General features: G+C 41.5%; 1 protein-coding gene across 4 annotated transcripts in view; it reads right to left on the reverse strand.

Moving 5' to 3' along the window:
• Positions 1-25098, reverse strand: part of LOC125104624 (collagen alpha-4(VI) chain-like) — a 127574-nt gene extending 102476 nt beyond the window's left edge. Inside the window, exons 1-6 of one of the 4 annotated variants that reach the window (XM_047737261.1) lie at positions 24990-25098; positions 13889-13977; positions 9708-10310; positions 6750-7337; positions 5466-6071; positions 778-1407 (exon numbers count right to left, since the gene is read on the reverse strand). In XM_047737261.1, the coding sequence (XP_047593217.1) occupies positions 778-1407; positions 5466-6071; positions 6750-7337; positions 9708-10310; positions 13889-13964 (2503 nt within the window). In that variant the 5' untranslated portion in view covers positions 13965-13977; positions 24990-25098. Of the gene's footprint in view, positions 1-777; positions 1408-5465; positions 6072-6749; positions 7338-9707; positions 10311-13888; positions 13978-24735; positions 24865-24955; positions 24970-24989 lie in introns of those variants that run through there. The other 3 variants (XM_047737271.1, XM_047737253.1, XM_047737246.1) reach the window with 3 other exon arrangements.
• Positions 25099-26002: the final 904 nt, after the last annotated feature.

Genomic DNA, 26002 nt, shown 5'->3' on the forward strand with positions numbered 1-26002 from the left:
TGCGACCCTGCGGGACCTGAGGCCGCGCTTACCCCGCCTGGGCTTCACCCCAGTTAAGCCTCTGGAGCGATGTCCCTCCGCGGAACAGACTTTTAAAAGTCCTGATTTTGCTCTGTTGCTCCGCCGCTCGCCGGGAGCCGGCCCCTCCCCCCGCGGTCTATCTTCCCGTCGCTTTGGATTCACTTCTCCGCCAGTCCTACCTTGCAGAAAGTGGTTGATTTTCTGTTTCTAGAATTGCTGTTCTTCTTCTCTTCAATCTCCCGTTGGATTTGTAGGTGTTTGCAATCTTTAGATAAGCTATTTAGCTGATCTCCCGCTACCCGAAGTAGTCTCAGCCTGCTACTTCTCCGCCATCTTGACTCCTCCCCCGAATATTCACTTTTTATTTCATATTCTTTTGCCCTGTTTGGAATCAAAACAAAAATAAGTTTTGTGGGGTTTTTTAAAAGATTTTATTTATTTATTTGACAGAGAGAGACACGCAAAAGAGGGAACACAAGCAGGGGAAGTAGCAGAGGGAGAAGCAGGCTTCCCACTGAGCAGGGAGCCCAATGCTGGGCTTGATCCCAGGACCCTGGGATCATGACCTGAGCTGAACACAGACACTTTACCAACTGAGCCACCCAGGCACCTCCTGTGTTCTTGTTTTTTAATAAACTGACTCCAAAATCTTTCCTTTGTTGAGGAGTAGAGGAGGCAAGTATGTGGAACAAGCAGAGTGAAGATATTTAAAAAAAAAAAAAAAAAAAAGATCAAATTTGGAAAAGGTTCTCCTACCTTCTTGCAGATCCTGGCCCATCCCAGAAATGGAAACACTTCTGTACACAGTCTCAGGGCAGAGCTGGTTCTTAATCTTGTTTCCCACAACAGAGAGTTGCAGAAAGGATTCCAGCAAGATGACATGCTTCCAAGGAGGATATGACGCTATAGTCTCCAGGTCCTTACTCTCTGAGGCAAGGTGGGTGCCCACCCCGTAGATGATAACCCCTGCCTTACGGAGGAGTGAAGCTGGCTTGGACAACTCATCTTGGGAGAAGCCTTCCGTGATAACCACCGCCATCTGCTGCACACCATGCTTGGACCGCCTGCCCTTTTCCTCAATGAAAACCTGATTCCTTAGGAACTCCAAAGCAGCTCCAGTCTGGGTCCTTCCACTTCTTCTCCGGTAGGTTAATTTGTCCAAATACTCCAAGATTTGGGCTGGGTTCTGAAATGCATCCAGGGAAAACTCCAGTCGTGGTTTCTCACTGTAAAAGACCAAGCCAATTCTCACACCATCTGGATGAACATTTAGAGAGCTGACAGTGGTCTTTAAGAAATTGACAACTTGTTGGAAATTTGATTGCCTGTCCCAACTGAATTCCTCAATGAGAAAGACCAAATCAGTGGGGATAGTTGTCGGACATGCTATGAACAAAAATAGAAAGAAGGACTTTAGCATGAGAACAGAGTAATAAAGACAATATACTCATTTGGTATCATGTTATATTTTTATGTTGTACTATGCTATCTTTTTATATACTGTAATAATATATTTAGTATTATAAACTCTAAAAGTATATCATACTAATTTATATGAATGGGTTTTAGAATTTAGTGGAAGTTTTATGAGCAGTATTTGGCATGATGGTCAAAGAACATCACAGGTTTCGTACTTATCACAGAATTTTTCACTGGGAAGAGTATTCACATCACTTGCAAAATATGTAAATATGTGAATATCCACAAGAAGTGCTTTAAGATCATTTTTTCAATTCGTCAATGTCCATTAGAAACATCTGAGCCTGCCTCGACTAGTTTTTTTTCCCTTCATTTTTCTAGTTGCAGGAAACACTGAATCAAATTCTCTATTATAGGCCTAAAACCTCCTTGACTTAATAATTTTTCCTCTCAGTACAGATGCAAATAAGAGATTGTGACTATTAACTTGTGCATCTTTCTCTGATAAATCTCATTCAACAGAGGCAACATGAAATGTTGCGATTGCCTATGAAAAGTCTTTGTCCACAAATTGGGCTAACTGGCTTTTTCATTCTGCTATAAAAGAGCCTTTGCCTGAACCTACCTCAAATGGGAGCATGGAGCTGTACCTGCCTAAACTCCCTTCCAAGAGGAGTGCAGACCCTCCCTCCAAATTTAAGATTTTGCCTGCCTAACGCAGGGAAACCCACTGTGTCCACTTACATATGAACCTATGTCCTATGTCCACATACATATGAACCTAACACAGAACCAAAATCACCCATACAAAAGGCTGAAGCCAAGGTATAGAGAGCGGCATCCTGTTAAATAATGTTTAGAGAGAGGGCACCTGGGTGGCTCAGTGGGTTAAAGCCTCTGCCTTTGGCTCAGGTCATGATCCCAGGATCCTGGGATAGAGTCCCACATCGGGTTCTCTGCTCAGCAGGGAGCCTGCTTCCTCCTCTCTCTCTGCCTGCCTCTCTGCCTACTTCTGATCTCTGTCTGTCAAATAAATAAATAAAATCTTTTTTTAAAAATGTTTAGAGAGACAACAATCACCTTTTGACTCACCTTTGGCCTCTCACGATCCTGTGATTTCCCTTTTTTATAATGACCCTCAAATAATCCTAGATTTAAAGAGTGTTGCCCCCTGATTTTGCCAAGTCTAAAACATGTTCTATAGAAACTCCAAAGCATCTTTGACTTCTCCCTTCCTTCATCTGCTGGTACCAAGTGCTATTACAGATGACCCTCGACCAACATGGGTTTGCCCTATGATGGTCCTCTTATACACATGGGATTTCTTTTTAAGAGTTGGCACCAAAAGCCACAAGGCATTTATTTACAACTGCTGACCCAAGTCTCTAGGGACACAATCAAAGGTGCCTACTAGCTTCTGAGTACGAGGGAGGCCCGCCAAGGCTGTCAGCTGCCCCTGGGGCCCTGGGACTCGGTAGGGCTGCAGGTTGCCCTGTGTGTCCATGGGGTGGTTGGGTAAAGTGCCAGGGTTGGGGCAGGAGGCTGGGCTGAAGCAGAGGAACATGCCTAGAGGTCAGGGACAGCACTGGGCAGGAAACCCTGAGCTCCTGGTGTACCCACACCCTCCCACTTGGCTCTCCACTAACCAGGGTTTACCCGCACCCTCCCACTTGGCTCTCCACTCACCAGGGTCTCAGACAGACCCCTTTCCATTGTGGTGCCCCTCCCCTCCACCTTCCAGAAGTGCACTCATGTCGGGCCACATCTGCCCATGTCCACAGGCTAGTGCTACAGCCCCAGGCCAATAGGGCAGCTATACTACACCTGAAGGTTACTGCCACCAGCCACAGGCCCACCTGGCAGCTGCCTCCACCAACTGAAAACCACCAGGCTGTAGGACATCGCCATCTCCATGCCAAGCCTAACCTGTGCAGCCCTGGCTCGGCCTGCCTGTATGCGGATTTGTTGCAATAAATGTATGTACAGTACTATAAAAGTATTTTCTCATCGTTATGATTTTCTTAATAGCATTTTTCTCTTCTCTGGCTTACTTTATTGAAGAATGCAGTATATGATACATATAACATACAAAAATGTGTTAATCCACTGTTTAAGCTATCCGTAAGCTTTCTGATCAACAGTATGCTATTAGTAGTTATGTTTGGGGGAAGTCAAAATTTATATGGAGATTTTTAGCTGTGGGGGTGGGGTAAGGGCCCCTAATTCCTGAGTTGTTCAAGGGTCAACTGTATTTTTCTTTCAAGTTATCGTCAAGATTCATTCCTTTTCCTCATTATCAGAGCCAGCATTAGTCTTGACCCAGGTAGCTCCTCCATATGTGGATAGATGACAGCTCAGCTTTATAGTCTTTCTGAGTCTGAGGTGTTGTGTGGAACTCAGCCTGCCTCTTGAAGCCTTCCTTTAAGACCATTTCGGTCATGTTATTTTTCCTGCCTAAAAGCCTACAGTTACTTCCCCTGGCCTTTAGGACCTTTGGGGTCCATCCTACCTCATCAGTTTCATCTCTCACTACCTCTCATTACCTCTCACTACCCTCCCCCTCCTCCAATCAGCTCCATTTTTTCATTTTCTTCCGCATTTATCCAGCCTATTTCCACTTCCACTTTCCACTTACTGAAGGTCTTCCCCTTCCCAAGAAGGCTCTTCCCTTTTCCCTGTATATTAAGACCATACCCATTATGATGGACCAACACAATTCTGCCCAGGTCAGATTCTCCATTACCTACCCCCTTCTATTCTACTTCTACTTAATGTAATGTCTTTAAAGTGCTTCTTAGTTCCTTATTATCTGTGCTTGGATTTTCCTCATCTTGTCTCACATATGTTGGTCTCTCTGACTATAAAATGCAAAGGACTTTCAACCTCTACATGTTGAGAGGTCTAGGCAGAGCTCTGATAATTCAGAGAAAGAAGGGATTTATCATTTCTGTTGTGAAGATCAACCAGAAGCTCTGCCAAGAAGATAACAACTAAAGGATGAAGTTTTGCCTGTGGGCATCTAGGCTGGTGGTCCAATGCATTCAAGGACAGAGACAGTGGTGGGAAAGTATGGCACGTATATAGCAAATGGTGAGTAGTTCAGCTTGGCTAATGGTTAGAACATATAAAGGGACTTAGCAGGAGATAAGGTTCAACGGTTCTCATCCCCAGGGGACATTTTGAAATATATGAGAATGTTTTGAATTGTCATTGGAGATGCTGTTGTCAAGGACCAGGAATGCTAGACCTCTGACAGTGCACAGTACAATCCTACACTATGAATGTCTCCCTCAAAATGTTAATAACACCTCCCTTAAGCATTTTGAACACCAGCTTCTCTGGGGAGAAGTCTGAATTCTCCTTCTCCTAGAAAAGGCATATGGTAACTTGAATTATTGTTCAGAGATATTAACTCCCTACATCTCACTTCCATGGGAGAAATAGACTTTCTTATTCTATTGATGATGACATGACTATATGACTTGCTCGGCCAATGGGATGTTAGCAGATGATGAAGCAGAGGTTTTAAAAGTGCTTATGTAATTAGGTTTTCTCTCTTGCACCCCTGCAGTTACCATGGAAATAATGTGCCCAGACTGGCCTAGTAATTACAGGAGGAAGATGAGAGCTATGGAGCAGAGCCAAATGTAGATCAACCAACCCTCAGCCAAATCTCAAATCTGTGAAAAAGCCCAGGGAAGATCAGCAAAACCATTCAGTTGAGCCCAACAAAGATTAGTTGATCCCCAGCAGATCAGCAAAAATAAATGATTCTTTTTGGCCACTGACTTTTTGGATGGCTTCTTCCGCAGGCTCTCTGTGATTGTAGTTAACTAATACATGACATGTGCCTGAGGAAACCCCATGCCGCCTCCTCTTCCCCATCCACTGGTGCTGGTATCCCAGTACTGAGGAATCCAGAATTCTCCCCTTCTCTGCTCTTCCCCAGAGTTTCTTTTTTTCTTTTCTCCCCCAGAGTTTCTGAGACCTCCCAGTGGCTGACACATGTAGGGACCAAATCTTACCTACTACAGGCTCCTTCTCAGATGCAATCCCAAACCCAGGCTGCCTGGTCCCTTGGATCACCACACCCACATCCTGCATCAACTGTCTGACTCCATCTTGTCCTTCCATCTCATATACAAGGGGTGGAGTTGCCATCCCCTCCAGTTCTCTCCTGTCGAAGTCCTGGACACCCACAGACATGACTTTCACGCCTTTCTCCCTCAATTTCTGTGCAGCATCCCAGACCTCATCCTCAGATTTGCCTGAGGTCATGACCACTGCATACTGGGGAACACCCTGGAGAAACCGGTTTCCCGCTGCCTCCTGGAAGAAGGTCTGATGAAGGTATCGCAGGGCTTTGCCTGTCCTTCTGGAGCCACCTCGGGGCAAAAAGTGGTCACGGATGTGAGCAGTCATCTCATCCCGGGTCTGGTAGGTATTGAGCAAAAATTCGGTATGCCCTTGACCACCATACTGAGCCAGCCCAATCTGGTACTTGTTCCTGCCAACATCCAGGAGGTCAACCACTCTGGAGATGAAATTCTGCATCCACTGGAAACTGGCCCATGATGTGCCCTGTGAGGTGTCGGCAAGAAAGACCACATCTGCATATACCTGGGAGAATTCTGGAATTAAAGAAAGGAGGAAGAAGGCAAAGACATAGAAGAGAAAGTAAATCAAATCAAGATCTCACGAAAACTGAATACAAGGCTGCAGGAAATATAAGAGGGAGAGTACTGTATTTATGTAACAATGTACATATTCTACTTCACCTCCTCAGTGTGAGCCTTTCACAAGACTCTCTCTCTTGCACCCTGCTGCCTTTGTTGTCTGTTTTATTACACTAAAGCACCTCTTGCCAGCAATGGAAGAGGCAAGGGAAATGGACATATATGGAGGAGTTATTTTGTGTTAGCTATTTTTATACTCATTTGATTTAGTTTCCAAAAACCATCCTACTAGGCAAGTGTTATTATCTTCACTGTACAGATGAGAACATTGATGTGAAGAAGTAAAGCTGCTCCACACTCACCTAACTAGAAAGTGGCACAGGCAGGATCAAGAACATAGGTCTTCTGGACTTCCTCTGGACAACATGGCAAGACGTCCTTTTCTACCCATGAAAACTGTGCTCATTGTTCAATCCCCAGCTCTGAGGTTCCTTCACTTAGGAAGTCCCCCCAGGTTCTCCAGTGATGGCAGCCAGCTCATTCTCCTGCCCTCTCACTACACTCAGTGTGTCCTAGCTCATACTGTATTTAGGTGTCCTGGTCAGAATATTAGGCTTTGACACCCCTTCTTACCTCTTATCTTACCCTCCACTGTGGAGCACAGAGTCTGAAGAATGCTTCCCGAGAAATCCTGAAGGGTGTTAAAGTTTTCAATGTTGAAGAGATACTTTTCAAATGGCTCACTAGCTATTTTTTCCAATTCCTGGACATCCTGAACATTGACCCCTACCACATACACAACCACTCCATCTTCTTTTAATTTGCTGGCCGCCTCCTGGACTTCATCATTTGACTCCCCATCTGTCACCAGGATAACTATCTGAGGAACCCCATCCTTGGCCCGGCTGCCAGCTGCCTCAGTCAAATAGCGTATCCTGATAAACTCCAGGGCACTTCCTGTGTTTGTGTCTCCTGTACGGTAGGGAAGATTCTGGATCTGCTCCAGGACCACACTCTTCAGAGGGTACTGGTTCAGCTGAAAGGCTGGGTATATGTTGTCATTATACTGAGCAAGTCCCACTCGGACCTGGTCACTGGTGATGTCAAGCCCCCAAACCACAGAATAAAGGAAGTTCTTCACTTTCTGGAAATTCTGGGGTCCAATGCTGGTTGAGCTGTCTACTAGGAAGACAATGTCTGCTAGGACTGCCTCTCTGCAAGCTGCAAGAAAGAAGACAAAATCTTGGAGTCACTCAAAATGCTTGGAACTAGTGGGGCAGAATGGTACACAGAAAGGAGAGTAGGGCCAATCAGACTATACTCTGTGGCCTTCAGACACCCTAAATGACAGTGCTCAGAGAAGTAACAACATTCCCTGTGCCTTTCCTTCCCTCAACTCCATCATCTCCCGAGGGTTCTGTCTTGTTCTACTGATATGTCCAATCTTGGAACTCACTTGGACATCCCTTGAATCTCATAAAGAAGAAAACCCCTTCTATAAAGGGGTATGTGTAGCAGTATGCTGAGAAAGGAGTTGTCCTCTTTCCAGTGATAATAAACTTCATCTCTACAAGTGTGCTGGTACCAACAGGTCAGAAAGCTGGAATGTGTCCTGTGTTTCATTATATACATCATTGTAGCTCTACCACATAGAGCCTTGTGATCTATTTATCAACCACCTTTCAAAGACTCGGTTTTCTTCTCCGCAGCACTGAAAACTTTATACCAGCCCTCACACTCTCAAAGGGTTGTTTTGAGGATAAAATAAGATAATCTACTGTAGCAGACATTATTTGTGCTCTGCCCAAGTTCTTTTGAATTCCTTTTCACCATTTCTGTACACTGTTCGTTGGAGGACTTCCCTTCAGCTGCTGGAGCTGCTTTGCCTACTATATATGAAAGCCTAGCTGAAGCATAATTTATATTTCTGAGTTCTCCTCTAGAATCAAGCTAAAACTACCCTCTGATTGCCTGAGATTACATTCCTCCTTTCTTTCCTCTACCTCTCTGTCTTGCACCCCCCACATCCTTACCAATCTCTTGGGAGCTCTTCCATAATAAATAATGTATATCCAAATCCTTGCTTCAAGCTCTGCTTCTGGGGAATGCAATCTACAACCCTTGTCCTATTGGAATGGATCTGGTCTTAAAAACCTGGGACCAAATCCTAGCTGTGCCATCCAGTTATGTTACCTTTGCCCTCAGTTTCCTCACTTAAAAAATGCAAATAATAATACCAGTTGCCTCACATATCTATGTAAAAGTAAATACTAATTACCCTACATATCACACACATCCCCATGGGTCTAACAAAGAATCACCTTGCATATGTATCTATCAGTCAGAAGGGCAATGTAAACAAGTTTGTCAAATAGTATAGTACCAAGCAAATGGTATTTAGTATTACTAAGTATTTAAACCTTTTTGTAAACCCTAGAGTGATACACAAAAACAAGGTATATGATTTGGCTGTACAAATGCAATACTACCACCACACACCTGCAGCATCAAATGGGTAAAAAGCTTCAACACTTCTTCCAATTTACCTACGTTATGTAGAAATGCCAAAATAATGAATAAGTAATGAAGGCTCTATCCTCTTAGGCATTTTGATGAAAACCACCAGCAAGCTTCTCTTCCTCTGCTCAAAGTTCCTTGTTTTCTCATAGAATTAAGTAATAAACTCCTAAAGGATTTTTGCAAGTCTCTACCCCATCACCACCAACAGAAGTACAAAGCTAATGACAGATCATCATGGCTAATGGCCATAACGCTATCACCTCTGATGGGCTGAACACTAAGATAAGCACCCGACTTACATAATTTTATTTAATGACTTCAACAACTTTCTGAGGCAGGTACTACCATCCTAGGAAGAAAATTTAGATTCAGGGAGATAAAGTAACTTGTTCGAATTGACACCATTAAGAAGTGGAGGACTGGGATTTGAGCCCAGACCTTACTTTTCCCTAAATTCATCCTCATAACCAATACTTTATACCAACACAGTGGCAATAAAATAAGCAAGCTTCCTAGAGGATCTACTGCTGCTCTCTCTTCCTCAGTCCCCCACCCAGGCAACATGGATAAGTTAATCCAGGAAGAATATCATTCTAAGAACAAATGTTCTTCCTCCAAAAACAACTTCCATTACATCTGCTTAGAGAACCAGCATATGGTCCACAGGATTTATTTAAAAATTGCTAAGTCTCGGGATGCCTGAGTGGTTCAGTGGGTTAAGCCTCTGCTTGCAGCTCAGGTCATGATCTCAGGGTCCTGGGATCAAGTCCCACATCGGGCCCTTTGCTCAGGGTGGAGCCTGCGTCCCCTCTCTCTCTGCCAGCCTCTCTGCCTACTTGGGATCTTTCTGTCAAATAAATAAATAAAAATCTTTAAGAAAAAAAAAGTTGCTAAGTCTCTGGTCAATGATTGGAGAGGAGATTTGGGTACAGATAGTTTAGTGAGATTGTAATATTAAAATTCAACATACACACATAAGGAAAATAAGGATAGTGGGAGAGATGAAGAAGAGATAAAGCTTTGAGTCCTGTGACTTCTAGATCAGAAACAAGAAGGGGAAATTCTCTGTACCTGGAAAGACGTCATTAGCAGGTTGAGCTGCCTTTGCCAAAGTATCGCACAGCTGTTGCCGCAGCTTCTGAGCGTGACTGCCCAGATCAGAGAATTTGGGAACAAAAGAAGCGAACTTCTCCTCCGGACTGCTTGCAATCTCCTTGAGCTCCGCCAAAACTGCATCTTTGACACCAACGGTAAAAATGTGGACGCCGGCCCTCTTCAGGGCCTGGGCAGCTTCCCGAACACGGTCCTCAGCGGGGCTGCTGCTGATCACCATAGCCACCTGAGGCACGCCCTGGGTTGCCCGACTCCCTGCTGTTATCCGGAAGTGCTCATCTAGAAGGACCTGCAGGGCCAGGCCCAACCTGTGGCCCCCAGGCCTAAACTGAAACCTCTGAATTTGTTTCAACACATCGCTTTTGTGGGGATAAGAGGAAAGTAGGAATTCGGAATGGAGCTGGTCACCGTACTGAGCCAGCCCCACGCGGACAGACTCTTTGCTGACATTGAAGCTGTTTACCATGATGTACAAGAAGTTCCGCACGCTGCGGGTATGTTGGGGGTTGATGTTGGCGTCCACTAGAAACACGACATCTCCCACGGATGCCTCCCTGCAGACTGGGGAAGAGAGTCAGTTCAAGATAAAACAGCACAAAATTGACAGCTACGAGCTGTGACTCTATCTCTCCCCCTTGTTGCCTTCACAGCCCACAGATCTGCCTGCACAGCTCTTTGACAATAGCTAATATGCACAGCCTAAGCATATCACCATCTTCCTTTGCCACCTCATGGCCACCATCTACCCTTGTTCACTAGCCACTCTGTTTCATTCCAACAGATATCTGATCCCTACAGTGAGATCCCTGACTATGGCCCTCCACCCATCCCTTAAATTTAATAAAAGAAAATACTTTCAACCAGTAGAGGATGTATTGTTGCCCCACCTAGATCTTTGCTGGCTGGCACACCTGTGCCCCAGCTGCTTCAAGTGCTACAGTTAACTGCTTCCCTCGGACACTTTGCCTAGAGACCTGTCCGTGGCTGTAGTGAGCAGAGAAACCACATATGAAGACACCTGGAAATTTATACCACCTTGGTGGCCAATGGCCGATCATATGGTGTCACAAGTACCTAGCCCCCTTGCCTTGACTGAAACAACTCCAGTGCCATTTACATTCCAGCATCTTCCATGGCTCAGGCCAAGGCTGGATGTTACCTGAGACTACGTCCTTGCTTGGCTTCTTCACCCCCAGCCTATCTCACTTCTCTTATTCCCTTACAGGTTGTTCTGAAGAGTATTCCCTCACAATAACATGTTCACCAAATCCTGCTTCCAGGCTCTGCATCTAGAGAACCTGACCTAAGACCTCTGCTTTCTAGCTTTGACCCCTGGCATTCCTTAGCTACCACCAGCCCCTTTCAGTTTTATCTTCTGGCATTACCATAAGTGTGGCTCCCACTTGTCCATTGGCTCCCTGAACTCAAGCCTGCACTATACACCACGTCTCCCAAACCCAATTCTAACCCCAGAAACCACAACCCCAACAGTGACCAGAGTGAGTGTCACTCCAGCTGGGCCCACCCTGGCCTCCAGCATGGAAGGGATCAGACACCAGGTGGCTGCAGGACTGGGGCCAAGAGCTCATCTTTCTGCTTCTCAGATTGCATCTCTCTATGATAAGGATTTGGCCAGATGACCTGGTCTCTTCCAACTCAAACATTGCACTGCTGTGGCAAGAAGTAAATGCATGGATTGAACACTGTGCTTGTGGGGACCAAAAGAAGGGAAGAAGTGATTATGATCTCCCTATTCATCAGTAACTGGCATGACTTTTCCCCCACACTTGGCAATGTGATTGTCCATGATGATGGTAGGAGAACCTATAAATCAGCGATAAGAGAGAAGAGAAACAAAACAGAAACTAGCTGAAGAGGATGTTAGTTTCAAGTGGTTCAACAACCAGCGGATGATTATCCCATGCTGATTAAATACATCTTGTATTTGATCTTCTGTCTGGAGGGTTAAAATACTGGCTGGGTTGGGTGTGGTGCAAAAATAATGAATACTGTTATGCTGAAAAAAATAAAAAAATTAAAAAATTAAAAAATACTGGCTGGGTCTGGCCCTGTACATACTGTCTCCTCTCCACTTGGCTCTCCATGGTCCAGGCTCCTTAGTCCAAGTTCTCACAGCTGCCATGTGGCCCCTACATGCTCTTCCATCTGCTGAGTTTCTTTCCCTTTCTTTTTTTTTTATAAATTCTCATAGAATTGTGTTCATTTTTCCATTTTTTAATGTAACATTCATCAATGTGCTTATTCAACTAATAGCAATCTCCCCAACTAGAGAGTGGGCTCCGTGCAAACTGATACCCTATCTTTTGTTTGTTTGTCCATCACTCGGGTGTCTAGCATAGTCACCCAGAAAAATATCCAAGGAAGGAAATATTTGGAAAACAGGGGAGGAGAGAAGGAGGGACAAAGGGAGAAGATATCTCTTATAAGAATGGAAATATTGAACATTAATGAAACCAAATAAGGGAATCAGAAAATTTTAGAGCTAGAAAGAATCCTATGAGGTTATATAATACAATACCATAGCCACTAGATACATGTGGTGATTGAGCACTTGGAATGTAGCTAGCACAAATGAGAAAATAAATTTAAATTTTTACTGAATTTTAATCTAATTTAAATAGTCACATATAGCTAATGGCCACCATATTGAAAAATGCAGGTATAGGGGTGCCTGGGTGGCTCAGTCTGTTAAGCATCTACCTTTAGCTCAGGTCATGATCCCAGGGTCCTGGGATCGAGTTCCACCCACATTGGGCTCCCTGCTCAGCAGGTAGTCTGCTTCTCCCTCTCCAACCCCCTCTCCACTCCCCTCCCTGCTTGTGCTCTCTCACTCTCTCTCTAATAAATAAATAACGTTTTTTTAAAAATGAAAAATGCAATGTAGAAGAATGAATCCAGTTTGTCCACCTCACAGATAAGGACAATAAGACCTAGAAAGGCAAATTACTCACATATATCAGTTAGAATAGACCAGTTAGAAACCAGGTCTCCTGACATCCAGGACTGCCATAAAGAAGATTAAATTAAAAGTCTATATTATAGAAAGGCAAAGACCCTATAAGAGTTTAGGCAGAGAAGGGCTGACAAAAAGTGGTGTGCTCCAGAGACACGAAATCACTTTAAGTTTCCAGAGTCCCACTTCTCAGAAGTTTGTCTAATCTTGGTCATAAAGCCAAGTGGAATCATGATTATTGAAAAGGCAGATGGACCTTTAAGCATTATTTCCCTTTGGCTCTCCAGAATGCAATGCCGTGTAGGCATGACTGAGTGTTTTGTCCTCTTTACAACTCTTTCAGAGGAGATAAACACAGACATGAGAGTGTTGCCCTGATCTTTCCAGTTAGGAGAAAATTCACAGTTGTGGAATGGTTTTCCAGGCAAATAAGTATGGGTTCCAGACGTACACCTAGAGAGATGTATTGCATTTTTATACATCGTTCCTTTTCTTAACCCCTCCACCAGCCCTTTGTCATTTTAGAAGGTGTTTGAAACATGAAGAGACAGACTGTCACAGCTTCTGTTCCCAATAGCGGGAAAGACTGGAGGGAAAATTTAGAGAGCTGCATGTGTTGTTTTTTTCCCCCCCCAACAATTGTATTGTGTAATTATATATAAATATATAAACCTCAATATTGTCTCAGTGGGGCTTCAGGCTACTCAAACAATCTTTTCTTCCTGAGACTTTCATCGTGAAAAGTCACAACAATCTGTTAAAATGACTGCAAAAAAAATACAAAGGTGTCACTGGCGTTTAGTGAAGCGATCCATCTTGTGACGACAATTACGTCTCAGAACAGCTCTGCCAAAGGAGACAAAGCAAAATGCAGAATCAAGAGAATAGGTCTGTGTTTACAGAAGCATTTGAGAGCCTGGAAATGCATTCAGAAGTATAGCATTTTTTAATAGCTTTTTTTTTTGGTCATTTGAGGCTTAGCTTTGAAAAAAAAAAATCATGTGCCCACTGCTCCCGAAAAGCTTCTAGATTCTAAGCTCTCCTGAAAAGAAGCATTTCCCTTCCATTGATTATAAAGCTTCTGTACTATTTTCTTTTAAGACAGTCACTACCATAGGTCCCCGGGAAGGTCATCATTTCTAGCTTAGAGAATCCATTGCATTACCAATTCTCTGTGACTTGATGAAGCCAAAACTAGCTGCAAGAAAGATGAACTCCCAAAATGCCTTCCAAGTCTCCATTCTGGATATGGACCTAGGGAGGGAAAAAAAAAAAAAACCTCATAATTAAAATTCTGTCTTCATATGTTTAAAATGAGTGCATCATGTCATATGTTAATTATATCTCAAAAAGTTGAATTTTAAATATATATATATATAAACATGTCTTTCCCCAGACTAATGGAAACTTGATTAAAAAATAAATAAATAAAGGGCTTGTTGCTACATTGTTTCAATTATGCAAGGAAGATGGTCTTGCTGACCCAGCTCAGGAAGAGTTTTGTAAACACCTGGCATGACTACCTCAGACTTCACTGTTTAAAGTTGTCCAGATATGACCTGAAAAGTCTGAAACATATGGGGCATGGGTAGAATTTCTGTCTCACACACTGAATTCATTCAGTGGAACATAAACATTTCTGGATGATTTTGTTTGTATTTGTATACAAGCATTGGATGACCTTATAAATATTTGTGGCATACAGAAATATTCAAATATCTTGGGAGCACATTGGCCTGATAAAATCAGGATAGCCTGGAAATATTTTATATGTTCCCAGAAGAAGCTGAATATCAGACTTGAATTAATTTCTGAAGGCCTCAGTGAAAATTATCCAGTGCCAATTCCATTTCTGTTTTTTTGACTCTAAAGAAGTCCACGTGTTTAAAAATAAGAAATTCGCGGGGCGCCTGGGTGGCTCAGTGGGTTAAGGCCTCTGCCTTCGGCTCAGGTCATGATCCCAGGGTCCTGGGATCGAGCCCCACATTGGGCTCTCTGCTCTGTGGGGAGCCTGCTTCCTCCTCTCTCTCTCTCTGCCTGCCTCTCTGCCTACTTGTGATCTCTGTCTGTCGAATAAATAAATAAAATCTTTAAAAAAAATAAGAAGAAGAAATTCGCGTTGAATGAGGTTTCAAATGGAACAGGGAACACCTTCTCTTTATATTCTTAGCCAGCCATCCTCAGCATCCTCAGGGAGCTGAAAGTAAGGATTCTTGACAGACTGTCTGAGTTTGAATCCCAGACCCACTACTTAGTAGTTGATCTCGGGCAAGTTGCTTCACTGCCCTGTGCCTCAGTTTCCCCATTTATAAAATTAGAAGCAGAATGGCATCTACCTCAGAATCTTGCCATCAGGATTAAGTGAGCTCATTACCGTAAAACGCTTCACCTATGCCTGGTACATAGAAATCACTCCTTAAGTGCTTGTTAAATAAAATAAGTCTTCTTGGGACGCCTGGGTGGCTCAGTTGGTTAAGCAGCTGCCTTCGGCTCAGGTCATGATCCCAGCGTCCTGGGATCGAGTCCCACATCGGGCTCCTTGCTCGGCGGGGAGCCTGCTTCTCCCTCTGCCTCTGCCTGCCATTCTGTCTGCCTGTGCTTGCTCTCTCTCCCTCTCTCTCTGATAAATAAATAAAAAATCTTTAAAAAAAAAAAATAAGTCTTCTTGCCTACCCACTATGAAGTAAAGAAGTATTGCCTCTAACTTGAAACTCAGAATCTGCAGAAGTAGAGGAACAGTAATACTCTACATTGTGCACTCATAAGGAGGTTATTTTTTGTGTGTGTTTTAATTTATATTTTTTACTTAATTCATTTAATTTTCACTCAGTTGATTGCTATTTTTTAAGTTACTATGCTGATATCTCCATGTTCCTCACCTCAAATCTGGGAAAGACCAACAGAGCAGACCTTACTCTGCTCCTCTTGTTGATGGAAATGAAGAAATGGGGCCCCAACAAGGCTAAGTAGCAAACCACAGCTACTCGGCCATGGACTGCCAGGCTTTGTTCCATGTAATCCCACCCTAGGTACAGCGCATGACAGGAATTCTAACCCCTCAGTGAAAATCCCCAAGTCCAGACTGTCACTCAACTCTCCAGAGCCCAACTCATGTAAAATGAAGACCTGTGAACAATTTACCATGGGGTAGAAACGCGAACTCAAGCCCTAAGTTCCTGTATCCACCAATTTGTCTTCAGAGAGCACAGTTTTATCTACAAAACGCTGTGTGGGGTGCTCCAGAGAATGGAATTACAAACCTTGCTTTTATGTTTAGAAAACTGAATAATCTATTTGGGGGGAGAAACTTTACATACTGGAAACACTAAGAAATTCAGGAAACTTTAAACGCATACTTTAAATGTATCAAAAAGTTTAGGCAAGTATTTCCTTGTGTCTACATCACTTTGCAGTCTTGGGCCCTTTTAGGGGAAAGTTGTGTGGAAATCATAGCATGATGTCTAGAAATCCCAGCTATCCAACAACTGAGGCCCTCTTTCCAGAAAGCCTAAGTGGAGCCATCCTGTTTCCCTAAGGACACATTCCTACTGTGCATGCTTAATTTACTACTTACAAATGACTCAAGGATATGGGATAACCACATCTATTTTTACCACTTTATGGTAACAGAAAATACTGGGAGAAGCCTTGACCTCAAAAGAGGCCCACAGGCCTTAATTCTGGTGTCAGTTTGACCATTTGCTTTGTGGACTTGAGCTAGCCAGTTCCCCTTCTGAGGTTTATGTGATGACTCTCAAGGGCTTGGTACTGATTTGGGACATCTACTACATTGCCTACTATATTGCAAACACTCCAGAGGGTGTTGGTCCAATAATATTCCAATAATAGATGTGAAACAATTGGATTTCTCGGTTCCTCAGAGAAACATCAACTTCCCACTAATGCCTCCTCATGGAGGCTTATAGGTAATTTGAGGGAAGATACTTTAAGACTGTAAATATCCTATTCCCTAATAAACTTTTATCTAATGGCAAGTAAACAAATGCATGATCACAAAGAATAGAGCTCGAGAGTAAAGAGCTTGAGAGTTTGAAAGGGCCAAGAAGAATGATCCAAAATAAATTCAGATGTTATTTTTATGATTATTATTATTGTTATAATAAAATACTATACTGCAACTTTTTAACTCTTGGATTAATAAAGTTGGATAAAATAGAAAACCTTCAAGTAGGGTATCTACATCTTCATATTCGGTTATATCCTAATTATTAGTATTAATGCAGCTAATGATAAGAAATAAGGAGTATTTTTAGTTAGTTATAAATAAAGTACCAGAGCTCTTCATGGAAATCCAGTGGGAAAGTCAGAAGTTTATAAACATTTTACAGCTGCACATATGTGTATTTACATTAATGAAGAGAAAAAGTTCTATAGATTAAGAACTTAATACCTATATTGTATATACAATTTCATGAGGATGTCTATATCTAGTTTAAGTTTCTGAAGGGGTTTTGCATTTGAACATATAGAGTTCATTGTGGAGGGAAAAAAAAAACTGAGCCATTAAATGAAGTACCATTAGGTAGGGCTAGCATAGAATACTGATTCTTTCTGGAAATAGTTCTAATGGGTGTGGAGTAGAATGACACTTCCCTCAAAGTATGCTCAGAGAAGTCAAATAGTTCAATAGTCAACTAGGACCATCTATCTTCTAAGATTGATTCATTCAGCTACAAAAAATTACAAGCAAAAAAATTACAAAAAATTGGCAAGCAACCACCATAGTAATAACCGATTGAGGGAACAATCATCAAATGAAACTACCATTGGGTGGACACATGTTGGGGAAAAGGTTTTAACACAGTCTCAAAGTATCTCCTAACACATTATTTGTAAGTTACAGCGGGCAAAAATGGACCTTTACAACTGAAAAACATGGTAGACATGATGTAACCAACAATGGTAGGCTATACCAATATCACATACTTCCTGATGTGATGCATGAGAAAACTACATCACTTATATGGTAGTACTCCTCCAATCCCATGACTTAAGTCTAATAGTGAGGAAACAATCATACAAAACAAAAGTTGGAGACAGTCTAAAAAACATCTGACCTGTGGCTCCTCAAAAATATTAGTGTCATGAAAAAACAAAGAAAACCTAAGGAACCAACTGAGGTTAAAACAGTCTAAGGAAAAGTGGCAATTAAAGACAATGAACAATCCTGGATTGGGGAAAAAAAAAACGCTTGTAAAGGACATAAAGGGAGACAACAGGTAAAAATTTAATATGGACTGAATGTTACATAATAATTATGTATCAATGTTACATTTCCTGAGTTTGATCTTTGTGTTGTAGTTATGGAAGAGAAAGTCCTTGTTCTTAAGAAATATAGATAATATGAGGCAGAGGGTCTTAAGGTCACCCACTTACTCTCAAAGATTCAGCAGAATTATAATAATTCATAGAGAGAGAGAGGAAAAAATATTGTAATACTTTGCAACTTTTTTATTGAGTGTTTACTGTTTGCCAAATAATATATCAAGCACTAGAAATAATATTAAAGAAATAGTTCTTCTCTTGAGAGAAGAACTTGGAACTCTAGTGGAGAAAAAGAGATGGATACACTGTAATATGTGACATGAGCAAAATAATATAGAAAACTGTACAAGGTGCTAAGGAACACTTGGGTGAACATCTCCCTTCACTTGGTGAAGGCTTCACAGAGCAGATGATGCTGGAGTTGAGATTTAAGGGAGGAATAGAAATTTAAAAGTGAGCAAGTGGGGAAAGAGCCTTCTAGGTATGGAACAGAACATGCAAGGTCTCAGAAGAGATATTGGACAACCCCAGATTGAGCTCATCCAAGGCCTTGAGAGATAAGATTTTGGAGTGCAAGGAAACTGGGTAAGCCTTCTTGGAGCTCACACAGCTGTTCTGCATAAGCTCTGAGGGCATACATCTCATGGAGTCTTTGGTTTTCTGAAATGTGTGAACTCAGAAGGTGGGATAGAAGAGGGAACTGGGTAGAGTTTCTCAGTCTTCAACCATAAACAACCTTCACTTTATTTAATTAAACCAGCTGTGCTTTATACACTAGTCTCCTTCGAGTTTCCTGTTCTCCCTCTAATAACCCCTCAAAAATAAAATGAAAAGATGCCATCTCTAATGTTCTATGCCAGTGGTTCTTAGATTGAGCATTGTATCAGAATCATTCAGAGGACCTGTTAAAACCCAGCTTCCTGGACCCCATCTTCGGAGTTTTCTGATTTAATAGGTTTCTGTGGTAAGAACTTGCATATTGAGTGGATCCAAGGCACCACACTTTGATAACTACTCTTCTCTGCATTTAGCATGCTGTGGTTACCAACCAGACAGATGTGTGCTGCACTTACTTTCAACAGCGTCTTGAACGCCACATGGAGAAAAGCCAAGTGTCTATTACCCGTTAAGTGGGGAAAGGGAAGAGGTGATCAATTAAAAATGTTTTTCCTATACGTACCTGACTGAGAGGTAAGCAGAAGCTTCAAAATATTTAGATGAAAGACCCAATGCAAATGTGCAAAATTAACACAAATTTTCAATTTGTTTTTTAATTATACTCTATTCCCTGAAATAATAAAGAACACTGTTCTTTCTCTCTTTTTTTTTTCCAAAATTTTTCTGGTCATTTAAATAGGATTATTTTAAGCACTGTATTATTTGGTTTTCTTACAAGACGGTCTTGGAATGTACCACATCTGGGCCACAGGAAGCTCCAGAAGGCAAACAGTTGGGGGACATGAACAGATTCTTCTATACACATCACATTAGAATGCACATGGCATGTTTAACAGTTAAGAAAAATGAAGGTTAGCCTTAACCTATTGCATAAACATTAGCATTTGCTTTCTGTGCCCATTCACAATTCCTATGACTGTTTGGATTTATATAAACTTTGTTGTAACATATTTGAGTGAGGCTGTGTCAAACATTTCAATGAAAATTAATGTGTCATGGGGCTCAGAAAAAAAATAACAAGATACAGAATCCTGGAGCATTCCTCCAGGGAAGGATAAGAATTGCAATGGCAGAGTTCAGCAGGGCAGTGTGCAAAGCAGGAAATGGGTGATCATAGCCATGACACTCCCATCAGCTGTGGTCATGTCAAAACTAGCACACAATTTGTGAGGTGTTGAAAATTTTAGAACCAAATAGAATCTCAGCTCTTGGGCAGTTTTTAAATATCCTAGTCCCTTTTCATATACTGATTCACCTAGTTTCCCACTGTGTCTGACTCATAGGTCATCTACTCTCTTTGCCATATCGTATTGACATAGCCTAATCATTTATCTGCCTTACTGGGCTGTGAACACACAGAGGGAGGAGCCACAATCCGAGAAATCTTTGCAGTGCTGGATTCTTTGTTGAAACTAATAAATCTTTCCCTTTTGTGATCATTATATAAATGTTTGAACTGCTGAGTGATTTAATCCAAGGGGAAAAGAATACTCAAATGCTTTCAAGTTATGTGTAGCTTAGAAACTCCATCACCCCAGCATTTCATTAGCTTGGTTCTGGCAGAAATGGGAATAACTACCCTATCTTTCTCAAGTGTTTCACTCAGGAAGAATGCCTACAATCCACTAAATAGATTAGGCCCCTCTAAACACCTGGAGCAGGTCAGGACACTCTGCCACTCCCTACTTCCTATCACCAAGAAACATAGAAGGAGCAGGTCATAGTAGTAAACAAGGGCACAGTGGCCCTCTTCAATTGTCTAGGGCTTCATACACCCAATCCCTTTTTTCTTTGATGTCCTTTAAGAAAGTTGCTCCAGAATCTGGAAAGAAAGTGTAGTGTGGAGCAATAAAAATTGCATGGATCTTGACTTCGAATTTTTTGGCTCAAGAGTCAACCCTACCACATTCTTGTTATTTGGCATCTTGGAAGTCTCTTGAACTCACTAAACCACAGCTCTGTCAGCATAAAATAGAGGTAATGATACTGTGCCATCACTGTTTGGAAGGGTTACTGTGAAGATAGCATAAGCTAATGCAGTAGGAAAGACTTTGTAGAAAGCTATAAAACTTGAGAGGTTACCATTACTTTCGTCAAGCAAATAGTCTACAAAACAAAATTCCAAAAACTGAACCCTTTCTCACTGATAGAACCAAGCCTCAGAATTTTTTTATTCTAAGAGGAAAGAATGCATTGCTTGAATCAAAGAGCTGTGGCTACATTTCTGCTTCATTATGTCTAGGAAATAATCACACTATGATGAAAGCATATAGGAACGGACGTGCTACAGCAGAGAGAAAATTCCCTAAATCAGAGAAGTCGTGCACCAGGTGTGACAGCAAGCTGATGGTCACCTGGATGAGATAAGCTCTTGGAAATCTTATGTTAGGAAATCTTAGCTATGTTCTTTGGGTTGAATCTTTCACTTTTGTCTCCAGGGCCTCAGCTTAAAAATAACAAGTGCCATTGAACAGTTCTTTGTATCTTTTGTGCATATCTTAAATAGTGTATAATAAAATTTTTACAGACAAACTGAAAAACTACCCACTAAATTCAGCAACACAAACCTATCGCCCCTTGGAAAGGTAATGATATTTCTTTGCAGATTGCAAGAAGTGTTGACCACGCTACACATCTTTCTGGAGCTTACAGAATTATAAGTCAGTGTGTTTTGCCAAGTCCACTCAGACTTGGATGACTCAGAGTATGTCTTATTCCTTCCCTCTGCCTAGAAGGTGGCATACTACTCCTTGGCCCCAGTACACACGTGCTCATGCACACACACACACACACACACACACACACACACACACCCCTGCAGGCTCCATTCACCATTCAAAACTCAGCTTACATGTCACCTTCCTAATCCAAGCCTGATGGCAACTCACTCCCTGAAACTTGTACATTTATTTCAGTGGATAACTGGGATTTATTAAAACTGTGTCTTTACCATTAATATATGCTCAGCACCTAGAACAGTTCCCTTTGCTCTCCTTTGTTCTTTCTCCCTCCCTCCTTTCCTCTTCCCTCCATCTGTTCATTTCTCTCAGTTCCTGGCAACTACAACCTTGACCAAAAACCATGGAGTTATCATTAACTCCTCTCTCATACGCACCCTACATCCAACCTGTGAGGAAATCATGCTGGATCAGTGTTTAAAGCTGTTTACACAGAAACTGATCCTCTCATCATTTCTCCTGCAAACAGGCTGGTTCAAGCCACCATCATCTCTCTTGCTTGGTTATTAAAACAACCTCCATGGCTCTCCCTGCTTCTAACCTTTTTCTCTGAAGCCTATTCTCAACATATATCCAGCAAAATCCTTTTAAAACTAAAGTCACCTCTGCTCCAAGGCTTCCAATGGCTCCCTGTTTCATTCAGAGTGAAAAAACAAAATAGGCTACAAGGTCCTATGTAATCTGGCCCCCAGTTTTCTCTAACTCACCTCTCAGCCTTGCACATTAGACCCTGATTGTTTTGGCCTACTGGCTGTCCTTCAAATAAGCCAGTTACACTCCCTGCTAAGGGTCTTTGTGTTTACGGTTTCCTCCATCTGAAATGCTCTTCGCCATGTAACACCATATACCCACAAATAAACCATATACCCACAAATAAACCTATAGTCACACACATCTACACATATCCACAGATAACTACATATATCCACAAATACCCATATATATCCTATATGACCATCTATGTCTACATATATCCCCATATATCCACATATATCCCCATATACCTACACACATCCCCATATGGTCCCATATATCATATATATCCCCATATATCTGCATGGTTGATTCCCTTGTCATCTCAGTAAGTTCCACCATAGCCATTCTACTTAAAATTGCTACTCATCCTTGTACTCCCAGCACACAACCCCATTTATCCCCCTCTGCTTTCCCTCTTTTCTTCTTTTATCACCGTCTAACATGCTATGTAATATTCATCATGGTTTTTATGAATTACCTGTTGCCATGCCCCATCTTTAACTAGAATAGAAGCACTATAAAGAATTTTGTTTTCCATGATATATCCCCAGTGCCTGACATATAGCTCAGAAAGAATTTGTTGCATAAATTCATTTTTTCAGAAAAAAAAATTCAGGTCCTTAAGACAGAATGTTCTATACAAAGACTCAGAGGCATTCTTGGGAAGATTGGTGCCCCCTAGGCCATTATCTTTTGGCAAGTAGAAGACTCAAAGCCAATTGGGCTCACTTTTATATTTTAATTATAATTTTATTTTTAATTCATTTGAATTAAAAAAATATAATCAGAACAAACATCATAAAACTAAACATTTGGCGGGGTGCCTGGGTGGCTCAGTGGGTTGAGCCGCTGCCTTTGGCTCGGGTCATGATCTCAGGGTCCTGGGATCGAGTCCCGCATCGGGGTCTCTGCTGAGCGGGGAGCCTGCTTCCCTCTCTCTCTCTCTGCCTGCCTCTCTGTCTGCTTGTGATCTCTGTCTGTCGAATGGATAAATAAAAATCTTTAAAAAAAAAAAAAAAAGAAAAGAAAAAAAAAACTAAACATTTGGCAAGTTTGTAGAATAAGTAAAACCAGATCACAGGCACAGTATTAGAAGAGACTTGGTTTAAGATCTCTGAGAAATCTAAAATGGAGCCAGTCTATGATTATACGCATGCCCAAGAAGGCAGGGGAGAGGTGCAGCCAGAGGTGAATCTTTTAAAACTCACAGCCACAGAAGTTCACGTATACAGTGAGTTGCTCAAACCTAAGACATAAGATTAGGTTGGAATGTTGGGGCAAAACAATTTCTTGTAGAATCTTTTTAAAGGACTCATGGTGTTTTGTTTCAGGCCAAAATATCAGGTAGATAGCATCCATTATTTCACTTCCTAGTGACTCCCTAATGCACTATAGGTGCTATTTTGGCAAAAATGTAGACAAGTCTTCATTACTCTTGGTCAGTGATGGAATAAATGCATCCATAGACCTCTCAAAGCCCATTTCTATGAGTCAGAATCTACCAGACAGAATATATGTGATGGCAGACTACTTTCAAAGGCCTGCGACATACACACACTCAGGGCTGAAATAAAAAGGACCCTTCTACATTTGTAAGTCCCTGGGCCAATTTCTTAGCTTTTGAAGATTAATACAAAAGAGAACAAAAAGATGCTAGATTGTTCTCCTGTAGTCCCGTGGAATAATTTTCAGTCAATATTTGGTCCTTTCACCCCACAGAAGTCATCCTTAATATCTGTCACCATCCCTATCTTTGTCCAGTGAATTTAAATGTCTAAGTATTAACCCCAGTCATCAAAAAATTGCCCGTAAAATCTGAATCTGGTCAATTTTACATTAACTTTTCCTGAGGTACTTTATAATCATTTTCCTGAACTCTAGTAAATGTTATGCAAGCTGATGTATTTAGGGAATTTGCTGATGTTTATAATTTACTTTAAAATGCATTTAAAAATAAGAAGGATTAACAGATGGCTAGAGGGATGGATATGTGAAAAAAAACAACTATATTAAAATGTTCACGGTGAATCTCAGTGGTGGGTACATGTATTCCCTGTGAATTCTGTGACTTTTGTTCTATGTTTAAAATTTTTCATTAAAATTTTAAATAATCATCTAATTTATTTCTTAAAATTGTGTATGGTAGTCAAATGGAAAGGAAAATGAGAGCCTAATTCTATGAATCCTGGCAAACTAGATAGGAGAAAATTCTATTTCTAACTCAAAATTGCCTCTAGGATTGTTCCAAGAGAGTCATTTTTACCTGAGTTTTATAACTCTACTAAAGCTTTATTTATTCCCTGAGTCTTTAGTGTTTTCTTTCTTCCTTTGGCCTTACAATTCTAACTCTAATCTCCATATTTAAATTCTCCCAAAGATTCTCATCAGTGAAATAATTCATGAGACATATGTGAATCCCCATAAATTGGTTTCCCCTTTCCACACAGATGGTAAATTCTAGGCCCAATCTTCAAATATTTCACATCTTCCTACTCCACAAAAGTTCAGAGTTACAGATCTCCTTTCATCATACTTTGAATCTTAAAGGTTATACCCTTCTTCTGTATATCTAACAGAGATACTCATTGGGGTTTTTCCTCCACATCTTCATCCCCATCTCATTTTCTCTCCATCTCTTTGTTATCCAAGGTCTCTCTGCATCACCTTCTTTTCTGTTGGTCTGTCTATGTGTCCCTGTCTCTCTCTGCCCGGAAGTGAAAGAGAAGCAGGGCATTTGCAAAAATACATGGAAACAAAGTAGGGTTCCCACCTACCAAACTCTCCCTGGGAAAAGGCATTTCCTCCTACCTGGCAAAATCTTTCGGACTTGTTCTTTTAATTCGTCCTTCTGGTCTTCATCCCTTAAGAAGCTGTTTGAGCCCTGGGAATTCCCTAGAGTACAGGAAGGCTCAAGGGTACAGTGACACATCAGCTTTTCCAGTATTTAATCCTCTCCTGGGGGAAAGGAAAGGGGGGGTGAGGGGAGGAGCAAAATCGGTGTTTATGGTGACTGATGCATTGTTTTTTTCTCATGCGTGTTTTATTGCCATTAAATATAAAGTGTCCTTCTGTAAACAGTGGTCTCAAAAATGCATACAAAAACTTACCAGGAAGAGCATTCTCAAAAAATAGCAGTAATAAGAATAAGATAATAGAAATAAAACTAGCTTTTTTCAAATTTAATTAAAAATTCCTAGAATAAAAATTTATCCTAATTATCCTTATTTCAATGATTTAGTCTCCACCTAAAGTCTCTGGACTATAAGCCTCTTGAAAGCAGGAACTGAATATAATTCATCTTTGGGTCACTCATGTTCCCTGGATATTCCCCAGCCAAGGGTCTTATACATACATACTTATACATACTTATACATACAAATCATTTTAACACAGGTCTCAAAATAGTAGGCATAAGGGTTAGATGAATTGGTGGATGGATGGGTGGATAAATTCATGAACTGGCCAATGACAAAAACTGTCTGCATGGACATTTACCAACTGTCTGTACTCATCTGAGATGTTCTAAACCAGCCCACACCAAAGAGATTACAGATCAGGATGGAGTCAAAGGAAATATGTAAGTATTTATAAGTATATATACATGAGTTAAACTAAGCATTAAGCAGCTACAAGAAACCTAACAACAAAGGTCATTTCCTTCTCACGTAGTTCAGTCCAAGGTGGGTATTCCAGGTCAGCAAGCTGCTCTCCTCCACACGGTCATTTGGGGACCCAGGCTAGTATTCAACATGTGGCATCTAGGGTTTCTGCAAGGACCATGATGGTAGCCAGTGGGAAGGGTGAAAGAGCTAACCCTACAG

This window comes from Lutra lutra, chromosome 1 (assembly GCF_902655055.1).
Source record: "Lutra lutra chromosome 1, mLutLut1.2, whole genome shotgun sequence".
Classification (NCBI taxonomy): domain Eukaryota; kingdom Metazoa; phylum Chordata; class Mammalia; order Carnivora; family Mustelidae; genus Lutra; species Lutra lutra.